General features: G+C 34.4%; 1 protein-coding gene across 1 annotated transcript; it reads left to right on the top strand.

Annotated features, from left to right (window-relative positions):
* The first annotated feature begins 262 nt into the window (after positions 1–262).
* On the top strand, positions 263–3,027 carry LOC111894692 (SEC1 family transport protein SLY1). Its single transcript, XM_023890777.3, has 2 exons — positions 263–417; positions 1,032–3,027. Exons 1-2 carry the CDS (start codon positions 387–389, stop codon positions 2,885–2,887), a joined length of 1,887 nt encoding a protein of 628 aa, XP_023746545.1. The 5' UTR covers positions 263–386; the 3' UTR covers positions 2,888–3,027.
* The last annotated feature ends 10,745 nt before the right edge of the window (positions 3,028–13,772 follow it).

The following is a 13,772-nucleotide window of genomic DNA, read 5'->3' as shown; positions in this document are numbered from 1 at the left end:
GATTACCAGGTGGTGTGACTATTTAGATGGTGGGACCATGTTCCCTTTTATTAATGTTTTTAAAATTTATTTTAATAATAAAAAACGATTAAAGATATCAAGAAGGGTAATGTCGTCATTTCAAGGCAACAAGGGACTAAATCCGAAAAAAAACAAATTGTAGGGATGACCCGAGTTAAAAAAAAATCTAGGGACCAACCACGCAGATTACCCCAAACCACAGGGACCATTCGTGTGATTTACCCAATTTATTTATCAAAATCGTAGTCTTTGATCGTTCTAAAGCTTCTCTACAGCCTTCACCGTAACGGGCACACCGGAACCACAAAACCGACTACCTTCTCTCTCGATCTCATAGATCTCTCACTCTCGCTGTAGATCCATCAATGGCGCTCAATCTTCGTCAAAGACATACAGGTGATTGATTTCTCTCCTCCTATGTCTATTGCCCAATTCAGTTTCATGTATCTTAAGCTCCGATCGCATATGAAATAGTCTGAATGTCTAGCGCGATTAATATATACATAATTTGGATCTTGAATATATATATATATATATATATATATATATATATATATATATATATATATATATGCTGTGGGTTTATGATCTAATTATCGAAACACCCTCCATTTTAAATCCGATCTGAAAATCAATGTGTGTTTAGGTATTACATTGCATTTCATGGGCCGTAATAGCAAAGCATATGAAGTGTAATCGATAGACGTTCTCATAAGAAATTGAAGGGTTTTACAATTTTTTGTTCCTTAATTTGAAGCTTTCGCACCATCTCAATCGATTTCATGTTTTTGATTAGGACGTTGTATGAGACATTGTAGGTTTTTCTATAATTATTGAGTTTCGATCCGTATATTGAAGTATATGGGGACACTGGGATCGTAACTTGGATGCTTTTGGATTGCATAACCTGAATATTGAAATCCGAGCCTAAAAATAAATGTAGTTAGTTGTTTTTTCCTTGCAATTTGCAAAGAAAGCAAAGCATGATATAATTTTGTATGTACTTTCAGAGTGCATAGCACGGATGCTAAATCTGAATCAGCCTATAAACGCAAATGGAACAGCAAATGAGGAAGTTTACAAGATACTGATTTATGACAAGTTCTGTCAAGACATTCTGTCCCCTCTGATCCATGTGAAAGATCTCCGCAAGCATGGCGTGACCCTCTACTTCCTTATCGATAAAAACCGCAAACCAGTCTCTGATGTTCCTGCTGTTTACTTTGTAAAACCTTCCCAACAAAACATTGAAAGAATCATCTCGGATGCCTCTAATTCCGTCTACGATTACTTCCACCTAAACTTCTCTTCATCAATCCCCCGCCCCCTTCTGGAAGATCTTGCTTCCGGAACCCTGAATTCCGATTCCATCCAACGAATCTCCAAGGTTCATGACCAGTATCTGGAGTTTGTAACCCTGGATGACAATCTCTTCACTTTAGCTGATAAATCTTGTTACGTCCGGTTAAATGATCCGAGAGCCACGGATCGTGAGATTGAAGAAATAATTGAAAAGCTGGTGAGCGGGTTGTTCTGTGTCCTGGCTACTCTTGGTGTTGTCCCGATCATTCGTTGCCCGCATTGGGGTCCCGCTGAGATGGTTGCATCATTGCTGGACCAGCGGTTACGTGATCATCTGCTCGTTAAAAACAATTTATTTTCCGAAAGCGGAAACTTCACAAGCTCCTTTCAGAGACCCGTTTTATGTTTGTTTGACCGGAACCTCGAGTTATCGGTTGCCATCCAACATGACTTTCGTTACCGACCTCTCGTTCACGATGTGCTCGGGTTGAGGCTTAACCGGTTAACAATACAAGGAGACAAAGGTGGTGGTGCTGGTGGTGGGATGAAATCATACGAATTGGACCGGGTCGACCCGTTTTGGGTGGCCAACGGGAATCTGGAATTCCCGGAGGTAGCGGTTGAAATCGAGACACAGTTGAATAAATACAAGAAAGACGTGGAAGAAGTGAACCGGAGAACGGGTGGTGGAAACGATGGAGCGGAATTCGACGGGACCGATCTGATCGGGAACACGAAGCATCTGATGAACGCGGTGAACTCGCTGCCCGAACTGACGGAACGGAAACAAACGATCGATAAACACACAAACATCGCGACGGTTTTGCTCGGGGAGATCAAAGAGAGGTCTCTGGATTCGTACGCGAAAAAGGAATACGAAATGATGGTGAGGGGGGGAATCGACAGGGCGGAACTTTTATCTGTTCTTAAAGGGAAAGGTAGTAAAACGGATAAGCTTCGGTTTGCTATCATGTTCCTTATTTCAACGGAAACCATCCCTCAGATAGAGGTGGAAATGGTTGAATCCGCGTTGAGAGAAGCGGAGGTGGACACGTGTGCGTTTCAGTACGTTAAAAAGATAAAATCGTTAAACGTTTCGTTAGCATCTGCAAATGCTGCTAGCAGAAGCAACATCGTGGATTGGGCTGAGAAGCTTTATGGTCAGTCCATCAGTGCTGTGACAGCAGGTGTTAAGAATTTGTTATCGAGTGATCGTCAGTTGGCAATGGCGACAACGGTTGAAGCTTTGATGGAAGGAAAACCGAATAATCCTGAGATCGAGTCTTACCTGGTGTTGGACCCACGTGCACCCAAATCAACAACTTCTGGTCAGATGAAAGGACCTTTTAAAGAAGCGATTGTGTTCATGATTGGTGGTGGGAATTATGTTGAATATGGAAGCCTGCAGGAACTTGCACGGACACCTTCTTCTGCTAAACATATAATATACGGGACAACTGAGATTCTCACTGGTGCCGACTTTGTTCATCAGCTTGCTGCCTTGGGACAAAAAATGGGTTTGGGTAGCAGCAGCAGCAGCATTCCTTCTTCTGCTCCTGCCTAATCATGTCATTACATTTCTGCTCCTCTTTTTGTTTGCTTTGTAGCTAACTTTTGTTGTCACATTGATTCACTATCTTGTTGAACTTGTGGATTTTTAGCATATTTTACATATATGTATGTATGTATATGGTTTTTTTTTTTTTTTTTAGATTCTGATATTTGTAGATACTTAAAAACACAAGCTATGAAAATTGGTTGGTAAACGATAGGAAATTGTGTTTGTAAGTAGAGCAGGTAATTTGTATCTATATATTATGAATAATGGTAGCAAGATCTCAGCTTAGAATCATACTTAGGGCAAACTTCGTTTCGGTTATGAAATAAGTGAAATGAGTTTCCTTGGAACTTTAGGTTTTCTTAAACTAAAAGATGAGGGAGGATTGGGTGTTTGGAGGGATAAAATAAGTGAGTAGAGAATGTAAACTAATTTGAGATATTTCTTCATATCATTATCATATATTCATATTTGATTGACGAGCCTCCTCATAATAATGCATGCATAGTTAACCTGAATGATGAACCAATCCCATTTGAGTTACTAGTTAAGTGGTTATGACCAATGAATGAGGGAGGGGTAGATTAAGTAATTTCTTTGATTTTTGTTGTCTGCAAGGATGCAATTGCAACTGCTGATGAGAATCTCAAGTTGAATTTGGGGTTGGGCAAAATCTAAATTACAAGGTTCGTCCCTGTGATTGTGCTTTGTTAAAGGTTACTTATGGATATTGCTGGATGTTGCACCGCTAGTACTAAAACTTAATTTTGTTTCAAAGCTCGTCTCTGTGTTAAAAATCCCGGTTAACTACAAAGTAAAATAACTATTTTGCCCCCATTTTTATTTCCTTATTCATCCTCGTCTTCTTCACAAAACAATAACAATAAAAAAAAAAAAAAAAAAAAAAAAGGCCTCAATCTCCTTCCTCTTAAAACTCAAAAATCAAACCAAGTTCAACTTTAGTAAAACACTTTGATGCTCATAGTTTTATAAGAATACAAATTATTATGTTGATTATGATCAATGTTTTCAAAAAACCGGTTCATTTTATGTCAATTTCTAAACCGGATTGAATCGAACGAAACGGTTTCTCCAATTTCCAAAGCAAATTGAATAGACTGATGGAACTTAAAGGCCAATACACACCACTGTTAGTGAACGGTTGAACTAACTGGGAATCAATCATTAGTCCGGTTTAACTAGAAAACCGGTTTTTAGAACATTGGTTATAATTTATTTGGAAAGTGAAATAATAACATGGCCAACAAATTTGTTATACTGTAGATTAGGAATTAGGATTAAATCAGGTGTCATAGGACTTGGGACTTAGGGTTAGGAATGCGTGTGTGAATTGTGATGATAAAATGAAAGGCCCACAATGAAAAATAAGAAATTTCACATCACATTGACATGTCTACGACTACGAGCCAAATAAATATATTAGAAACATTTGTCTCTTGTTTGTATCCATGTTTTTTATAACCATTCCTCTTACAACTTACAACTTACAAGCGTCTTTTACTTGGTTCGTTGTTCCTTGAAACAAGTTATACTTACAACTTACAAGCGTCTTTTACTTGGTTCGTTGTTCCCTGAAACAAGTTATACTTACAACTTACAAGCGTCTTTTACTTGGTTCGTTGTTCCCTGAAACAAGTTATACTTACAACTTACAAGCGTCTTTTACTTGGTTCGTTGTTCCCTGAAACAAGTTATTAATATTCATGCAGAGGAATCTTAACAGGCACATATAGATGTCGATTTATGGTTTATGATGCTTGTTTACATTACAATGGACACTGGACAAGTCTTACACGTACTCTATCATGTTTTGGATAAAATTTCATTCTATTACTTTATGACAATATGAATTTTTTAAAGACAAAATTACAAAAATGGTCCCTGTAGTTTGCCAAAAGTCACAAAGTCAGTCCCTACTGATTTTCTTTTATGCAAATGGTCCTTGTGCTTTGTAAAACTTGCAAAGTTGGCCCTTTTTACTAACACCGTTAGTAAAACGCCGTTAGGGACTGAATCTGTAAGGGCACTGATATTTAATAAACCACAGGGACCATTTTTGAAAAAATGAATTAATTTGCTGAAGGAAGGAGGGAAGGATCGAACTCACGACCTCCACCTCCTTTATGTCATGAAACCGAAAAAACGATTTTAGAGCTTGCAAACAAAAAGAATTTATATATTTTTTTTATGTCATGAGTAGTGTTAATTATTATTATTTCAAAGTCATAAAAGAATATATTTTACAAAAACATATTTTTTAAAGACATAAAAAAAATATATTTTACATAAAATAAATACATAAAAATTGTTTGTAAAAATATATTATTTTATAATACGACTAAAATACATTTTGTTTTATTAAAAAAAATTAGGTAAAAAAATGTTTTTGTAATTTATTTATTATTTAAATATTAACGGTTTCATTATTATATATATTAGCTTTAGGAACAAATAACCAGCTGAGCATTTAGCTCAACTGGTTAAGGCTTTGGCAATAAAGGAAGGTGAAGGTCCTGAGTTCGAACCTTCCCTCCTTCTTTCAGCAAATTAATTCATTTTTTCAAAGAATTTTAAAAAATGGTCTCTGTGGTTTATTAAATGTCACGAATTCAGTCCTTTTATACTTGAAAAGACGAAAATGTCCTTACAGATTCAGTCCCTAACGGGGTTTTACTAACGGTATTAGTAAAAAGGGCCAACTTTGTAAGTTTTACAAACCACAAGGACCATTTGCATCAAAAAAAAGTTAACAGGGACTGCATTTGTGATTTTTGGCAAACTACAGGGACCATTTTTGTAATTTTGTCTTTTTTAAATAAATGTTCAGCAAGATAGATGAGAGTATATGTTATCAAAACACTATGATATAATTAATGATGCCCATATGTATATATAACAACAATATTACGTGCCATATATTTATTGGTTGCAACGGATAACGTAATTTAAACCGAATCAAAGTGCTGACTTTGGTCTTATCCGTTTGACCACATATTATATATATAATAAATTGAGAGGACACTTGAGAACAGGACTCTTTTGGATTTTCGAATTTGACCACAAAACTTTCTGCCTTTTAGATTTTGACCACATAAGTTTTGGTGCTCCTATTTTTCTCCTTTCCCTTGCATATATTCTTCCGCCGCCATTTCTTCTTTATCAATGACTCAGTCCTGATACTTCTCTAACCTTTTCATAACCACCGACTGGCCACCAAACTTTTCCCTTTTTAGACTTTTACCACTTCATTTTCACTCTCTGCCTCTTATGACTTCATCTCCACCGTATCCCCCTCTCTCTCGACAATCGATTTTCTTCCACTCCTGTCGTTTTCTTTGTGCCCTACTATTCCAAGTCCAATCTCAGGCCTCATCGGTAAGGTAAGGAAGTAACACAGCTTCAAACCTAGTAGCCAAAGTTAGAACCGCTTACTACCATCGTCGATTTTCTATATCTGGTCGTCGGCACCATCAAACCCAACTTTTCATTGGGTTTTTATTTTTGTCGCAAGTTATGTTTGCAGTTGTTGCACACACCAACTGCTCGACATATTGCTCCAAAGAATAATTATCTTTTTTACTTTTTTTTAGCTGCTTTGATTTATGCGGGTTTATGATGTTTTAGTTATATCAATTTCTTTTTTTAGTTACTTTGATGTTGATTGATTTATAGAATATGTGGTGATGAAGACTATTTTTGCAGTTTTGCCCATTCAAAGAAAACGACATCAACGAAGATGGAAAAATGGATGGGGCATAGAATCAGATTGAGGACAAAAACGAAGACGAACACTGTACTGACCTTTTATCACAGTTATTCTGCTTTGTCTGTATATTTTACATTTTTTTATCAAATCGGCTATACGGTACAACCTTACATGCCTGCTATTATTTTCAGATTATTCCCATTTTTTATTTGTGGATGACAGATGTGTACCCATTTCATGCCATTATATAATGTTTCATTTCATGGAGAAGGAAGTTGATTATTGTTTTTAAATTCTAATGTTACAAAATATTATTGTAAATGTTTTCATCTGTTCAATACAGGTATGTGGCGATTTATGTTTTTATAACCTGCGGCTTTGTAGGAATTTATATGTTATAGCAAATGGTGGGTTAAAAATAAAAAGAAAAGGTTATTTTTCCTCTTTATTTTAGAAACTAGCATTTTTCTGTGTGAGTATTTGTTGTAAAAAAAAATTGCACCCAAAACACTCACACGATTCTTACAACATTACGGTAAAATTATAAAAGGTCAAATAAATATATTTTACCCCCAAACTAATACACCCACCATCATAGCCTACCATACAAACTATTGCTACAACCATCAGAAAGAGCCACGCCATCATCCAAATAGACTTACACAACATAGCTAATTTATCCTACAACAATTTAATGACACTCACAAACTGATACATACCTCCACGTCAATTATCAAAACCCACCTCCCAACTTAAAATACTTTATAAGAAAATACCCAATCCCCCAACACATGTACACAAGAAAATACCAATCCCAGCCAAAAAACCAAGAAAATGAAAAACAAAGAAGTCGAAAACGTCCTGCAGGCGCTTATCGCCTACCTCCGCGAGGTAGGAGATTTCATGGAAGCAGTCCAAACCAGAATTGAAGAAGGATTTACCACAGAACAGTGACGATAGTTATGAAATTTTGAAAAACATACTTGAAGAAGCCAAAGTTGAGGACCTCTCCATGCAAGACAATATCTCCTTTATGCTTGGATCAATCCACAAAAGGATTGGAAAATACAAACACGTAATGAAGGAGCGCGCCGGATAAGTAGAAGCTAACACTAGACCTACTTTCTATCAATGTTTTTATCCAGTAGGTTTAAACGAATGTAATGAACTCCGTCTTCACGTTAAATAAATAAGACTTGACATCACTTTCTGCATACTCCCGATTAAAAAAAAATATGAATGCACGTCTTCTAACCTAACCCATTACAGAAATGGCAAGTGAAAACATGAAAAATTCCTCTAATTTTTCGTTAACTCTTAACAAATATTATCAATATATTTCAAAACCACAGCAGAGATAATTGATAATCCGAAGAAAATCATCAAAAACTTACCAACCCCGCAAAGCGGGGGATCCTTTACTAGTTCATATTCAAATGAAAACGCAAATTTTGTTTGCTTTTACAAATTACAAAGGTAATTCGATTTGCAACAATTTAAACCGAATTAAAGAGCTGAAAGACATAATCATTATATATTGTAAAAAAAAAATCAAAATCTAAATACATATTACGGTGTATTTGGACGTTGTAAGTGGCTAAACATGTCATATGAACAGTGACGGATCCTCTTTAGGGGCCAGGGGGGCCAAGGCCTCTCCGCTTTTTGCTCTCTTAATAAACTGTATATATATATGATCAAGTTAAAAAAAGATACAAGAATCACAGGTTTGCCCCCACGCTGTTCAGATTATTGTATACACATTTTGTATGAAATTTAAGCAAGTTAGATATTAACTAAAAAATAAATAACCGGTAAATTTCTTTTGGAAGATTACTAACAAATCAAAAGCAAATTTCTTTAGCAATCTGTAAATAAGGAAACAATATCCCTATTAAAATTATAAAAAAACGCAAATATCTAATCAAATTTACAACATATTAACTCAAGCTTTTAGAAAAACTGAAAAGTGTAAATTAAAACCCCAAATATATATCGGGCTATCGGCCGTCGGAAAAAGTCATCTGGCAACTCACCAGAAGAACAATGTCATCCATTAAGATCGATGTCGTATTGTACTATTTTCCGACCACCGGATTGTTCACTGTCTTCGTACCGTATGCTCTTTCTCCTCTTCGCTGGTCGCCAGAGCCTGGACTATTGAGACTTGACGTCCGTCATGCGCTTGTGTGCTCAGCTGTCAGCCGATTTCCATCTCAAGGGTATTCATCGTTCCCCTTTCAACTGTCTCTTTGTTTCTCTTTTTTTATCTATATTTATTTCTTTTCTCTCACTATTCATACAACACTCAACATAAATAACTAAATAAGATAAAAAAAATAAAAATAAAAAAAAATAAAAAAAAAAAAACGCCACCTAATTATTATGACTAGATCCTATAAAGCAGATAGGTAATAGGTAATACTTAATGAATTAACATATATCTCTTATTCTCTTTAGTTTTAATTATTAGTTAAACTTTATTATTCACCGTAGAATCCATTTACATATAAAATTCATATGTTTATGAATTATTATTTGTTGATTTGTTAGAACAATGTAAATGGAAATGCTAAAATATTATTTGGAATCTGTATATACATTTTATTATTATGATATGAAAATAATTAAATTCTCCATACATCCATTAGTCTAGACACAATTCTACAATACTTTAAAAATGAACAAGATTGTCAAGTTCCATGATGATAACCAATTTAACAATCTTTTATATTGTTTTTTCTGTTTTAAATCTTTGATATGCCATAATAATTTCGTATGAATAAAACTTGTTTATATACTTTTGTTTCGAAAATTTGATTCCGGCCCCTCTAGTTTTCATGCTTGTGTTCCGCCCCTGCATATGAAAAAACAAACAGTGATTAACGAAATAATTGTCGGCACTAGCAACATAAAAGTTAAAACCTCCCACCAATTGTTATCTAAATAAATGCTTTTTATATCATATGATTCTTTATACGTATTCGACAAGTGTCATTGCGGATTTCGTTCTTATTTTCTTTCTCATAACAACACATAATACATTCTTTTGTTGAAAATATAGTAACAAATAAAATCAGTCAAATAAAATACAAAATAAGAAGACATAAACTACATATTTTTAAACTTATATTCCAAATAACGTTGATATTTTTCTTAATATCAGACTTGTAACTTTTTATATCTTACTAAATATTTTCAGTAAAACAGTTAATGATATACAAATAAAAAAAAAGATTATTATGTGCGACAACACTCTTGGATAATAGATAAGAGTGAAAAGTAGATATGTCACCTAAAAAAAATTTTTAGGTGACATATCTAGAGGGGCCGGAATCAAATTTTCGAAACAAAAGTATATAAACAAGTTTTATTCATACGAAATTATTATGGCATATCAAAGATTTAAAACAGAAAAAACAATATAAAAGATTGTTAAATTGGTTATCATCATGGAACTTGACAATCTTGTTCATTTTTAAAGTATTGTAGAATTGTGTCTAGACTAATGGATGTATGGAGAATTTAATTATTTTCATATCATAATAATAAAATGTATATACAGATTCCAAATAATATTTTAGCATTTCCATTTACATTGTTCTAACAAATCAACAAATAATAATTCATAAACATATGAATTTTATATGTAAATGGATTCTACGGTGAATAATAAAGTTTAACTAATAATTAAAACTAAAGAGAATAAGAGATATATGTTAATTCATTAAGTATTACCTATTACCTATCTGCTTTATAGGATCTAGTCATAATAATTAGGTGGCGTTTTTTTTTTTTTTTTTTTATCTTATTTAGTTATTTATGTTGAGTGTTGTATGAATAGTGAGAGAAAAGAAATAAATATAGATAAAAAAGAGAAACAAAGAGACAGTTGAAAGGGGAACGACGAATACCCTTGAGATGGAAATCGGCTGACAGCTGAGCACACAAGCGCATGACGGACGTCAAGTCTCAATAGTCCAGGCTCTGGCGACCAGCGAAGAGGAGAAAGAACATACGGTACGAAGACAGTGAACAATCCGGTGGTCGGAAAATAGTACAATACGACATCGATCTTAATGGATGACGTTGTTCTTCGGGTGAGTTGCCAGATGACTTTTTCCGACGGCCGATAGCCCGATATATATTTGGGGTTTTAATTTACACTTTTCAGTTTTTCTAAAAGCTTGAGTTAATATGTTGTAAATTTGATTAGATATTTGCGTGTTTTTTATAATTTTAATAGGGATATTGTTTCCTTATTTACAGATTGCTAAAGAAATTTGCTTTTGATTTGTTAGTAATCTTCCAAAAGAAATTTACCGGTTATTTATTTTTTAGTTAATATCTAACTTGCTTAAATTTCATACAAAATGTGTATACAATAATCTGAACAGCGTGGGGGCAAACCTGTGATTCTTGTACTTTTTTTAACTTGATCATATATATACACTTTATTAAGAAAGCAAAAAGCGGGGAGGCCTTGGCCCCCCTGGCCCCTAAAGAGGATCCGCCACTGTTTGAGTGACTCAACTCAGGACCAAATTTTTCTCTCCAATTTGAGCCAAGAGTTTAGCTGCAATTCAGGTCCACAAGAAAAATTTAAGCCACAAAATCAATATATCATAACGATATTTATCAATTAAATGAACGTACGTACTAAGATGCATCATGTGATGGTAGACATACAAACGATACAATATTTTACTAATGTCATTTTAACAGGTAGGAATGTGATTGTACAGGTTCTGTAATTGCTTGATGAAATGTTGTATAAACTGATAAAACCATGAATTATTTTGCATTAAGTAAATATTTAAGTGCTGTCCCGTCATGAGATAATTAGTTATTGGCTATGTCATATGTGGGTTCTATATTGAAACATATATTGTATATTTTGCTTACAAATCATAGAAATGGTTTAACTATTATTACTTTGAGTTTTAAACATTTCAAACCAAAGTAGTCTTATGTTTGAATATTACAAACTTCACCTTTGGAATAACACGTAAATTATAAGAAAAATACAAAAAATAGTAAAAATAATGTCATTATTATAAAATTTCACACGATTTAATATATTTTACTAATTTATTAGATCTAGATTTAAAGATCATTTATATAGCATAAGAGTTTAAACAAACCTTCTTTATGTTAACATGCAACAATATAAAAACAGAAAAAACTTAACAGGGAAAACAGAATAGTATGTTGCATAAACTCGCACACTTTTATTGATTATAGGAACCTAATGAAAATCTATATATATACTGATCAAAACACATCTGAATATATCTAGGAAACCTAATGGTAATCAATAAACTTTCCTTATAATGCATTCCTTATTGCTCAAGGAAATACTAGGAATCCTTGGATGATATTTCAAGACTTGGACAACACTCCAAATAATCCATAATCTGGACCAGAACATGCCATTAGCCACCTCTGTTCTCAGATAATTCACTAACAATCATTCCATGAATTTCTGAGTCGAAGGTAATTCTTGCACGCGAAGCAATCTTCTCATCTTTGCGATCCTTATCCGAGCTAAGGCCTTCGTAAGTGGATTTGCACGTTGCTTGTCTCCCGAAACATGTTCAACTGTCACTTGCTCATTTTCAACACACTCTCAAATGAAGTGGAATCGAGTGTGGATGTTTTTGTTTATTCCATGAAAGACAAGATTCTTTGATAATACAATTGTTGATTTCTTGTCTATACAAATCAGCACCTTCTGTTTCTTCTTTCCTGTCAGCGCAGCTAACAACTCCCTTAACCAAACTGCCTGACACACAGCTGCAGTGGCTACCATGAACTCAGCTTCACACAAATAATGAGTAATCGATATGGTGATAAATAAAATGTGTTTTATTTATACTCAAAGGTTTGAGGCCATATGGGATTAGTATTATTCTTGTGTTTCACATTTGCATGTTTTGACTTCCTGAATAATTTAATTGGTTAAGAACAGTTAAATTATTCGAACGGGCCACAGTCGTTCATATGTTGGAAGTAGGTATGAATGAAGACTGTCGTGAATTGGTGTGTGGATTGTCTAAAGAGCATTAGACATAAACAAATGTTTATTGCAACGTTCATGAGTGCTTATGAATATGAATTTGAGCATTGGATTAAACCCACGCTCACTTGGATCACTCCATGAATTGTATCACGAGTGATTGGTGAGACGATAACATCTTATATTCTTGAAACCGAGATGTGTGAGTTGTATCTTGCAAATCGGTTGCACATTGATAATATGTAAACGCACTAGTAACTTGGTGTTATAAAACATATTGTTGTGTGTGATTCGGTGAGTGAGTGAAAGCAAGCATTGTATCAAAGTTTATCCGTTCCTCTTATCCAAAGTAGGATAAAAGCGATATCTTTGGGCCCCTCGATGATTTAGTGATGACAAACGTAAATGCTCGGCCGGGCTAGGGCTAATTTGATTTGTTCAATTAGTCAGTCGTCATAAATCAGAAGTCGAGAAATAGTACAAAGAGAATGATTTGAAATCATATCCCATATGATATCTAGAATGGAGGAATATATGATCCCTTATCTAAAGGACACGCGTATATGATAGGATCAGTGTTGACAACGGCTTTGGAAAGCTACGATTGCAGATCAGGATCTGAAGTCATACGCATAATAGTTATTAGACTTATCCAAGTGGGAGACTGTTGGATTAGTGTCTAAGTCCATAACTATTTTGGTATGTACTTGACCCGATGGTGCATGGTCCTTTTGGGTTGCCTTCACCAAAGCAACTTGATAGGATGAATTATGGAGAGAAAGGATTAAATATGATTTATTAATATATTATGGGAATAATATATTAAAGGAGAAATCATATTGTTTAATTAATATTAGTAAATAATTAATTGGTAATTAGTTTTGTGACTAAAAGAGATTAATTAAACTTAAGGGACTGGAATTGTAATTATAAGATAATTGCAATTTTGGGCCATGGATTGCCTTGTATTAAGGAATGGACGAATTCTATGGGGAAGCCCATAAGAAATCGTCCAAGGCCTTAAGGAAAGGGATCCATGGGTTGCTTAGGGCTTAAGCATCCAAATTAGGGTTTCCTTGTTAGATAACCCTAATAGCCTCACTATATATAGAACCCTTAAGGCTCAAAAACGTGGGGAACTTCTC

The sequence above is a fragment of the Lactuca sativa genome, chromosome 1 (assembly GCF_002870075.4).
Source record: "Lactuca sativa cultivar Salinas chromosome 1, Lsat_Salinas_v11, whole genome shotgun sequence".
In the NCBI taxonomy this organism is placed as follows: Eukaryota; Viridiplantae; Streptophyta; class Magnoliopsida; order Asterales; family Asteraceae; genus Lactuca; species Lactuca sativa.
Note: the sequence above shows the minus strand (reverse complement) of the source record. Positions and strands in the feature narration are given on the sequence as shown.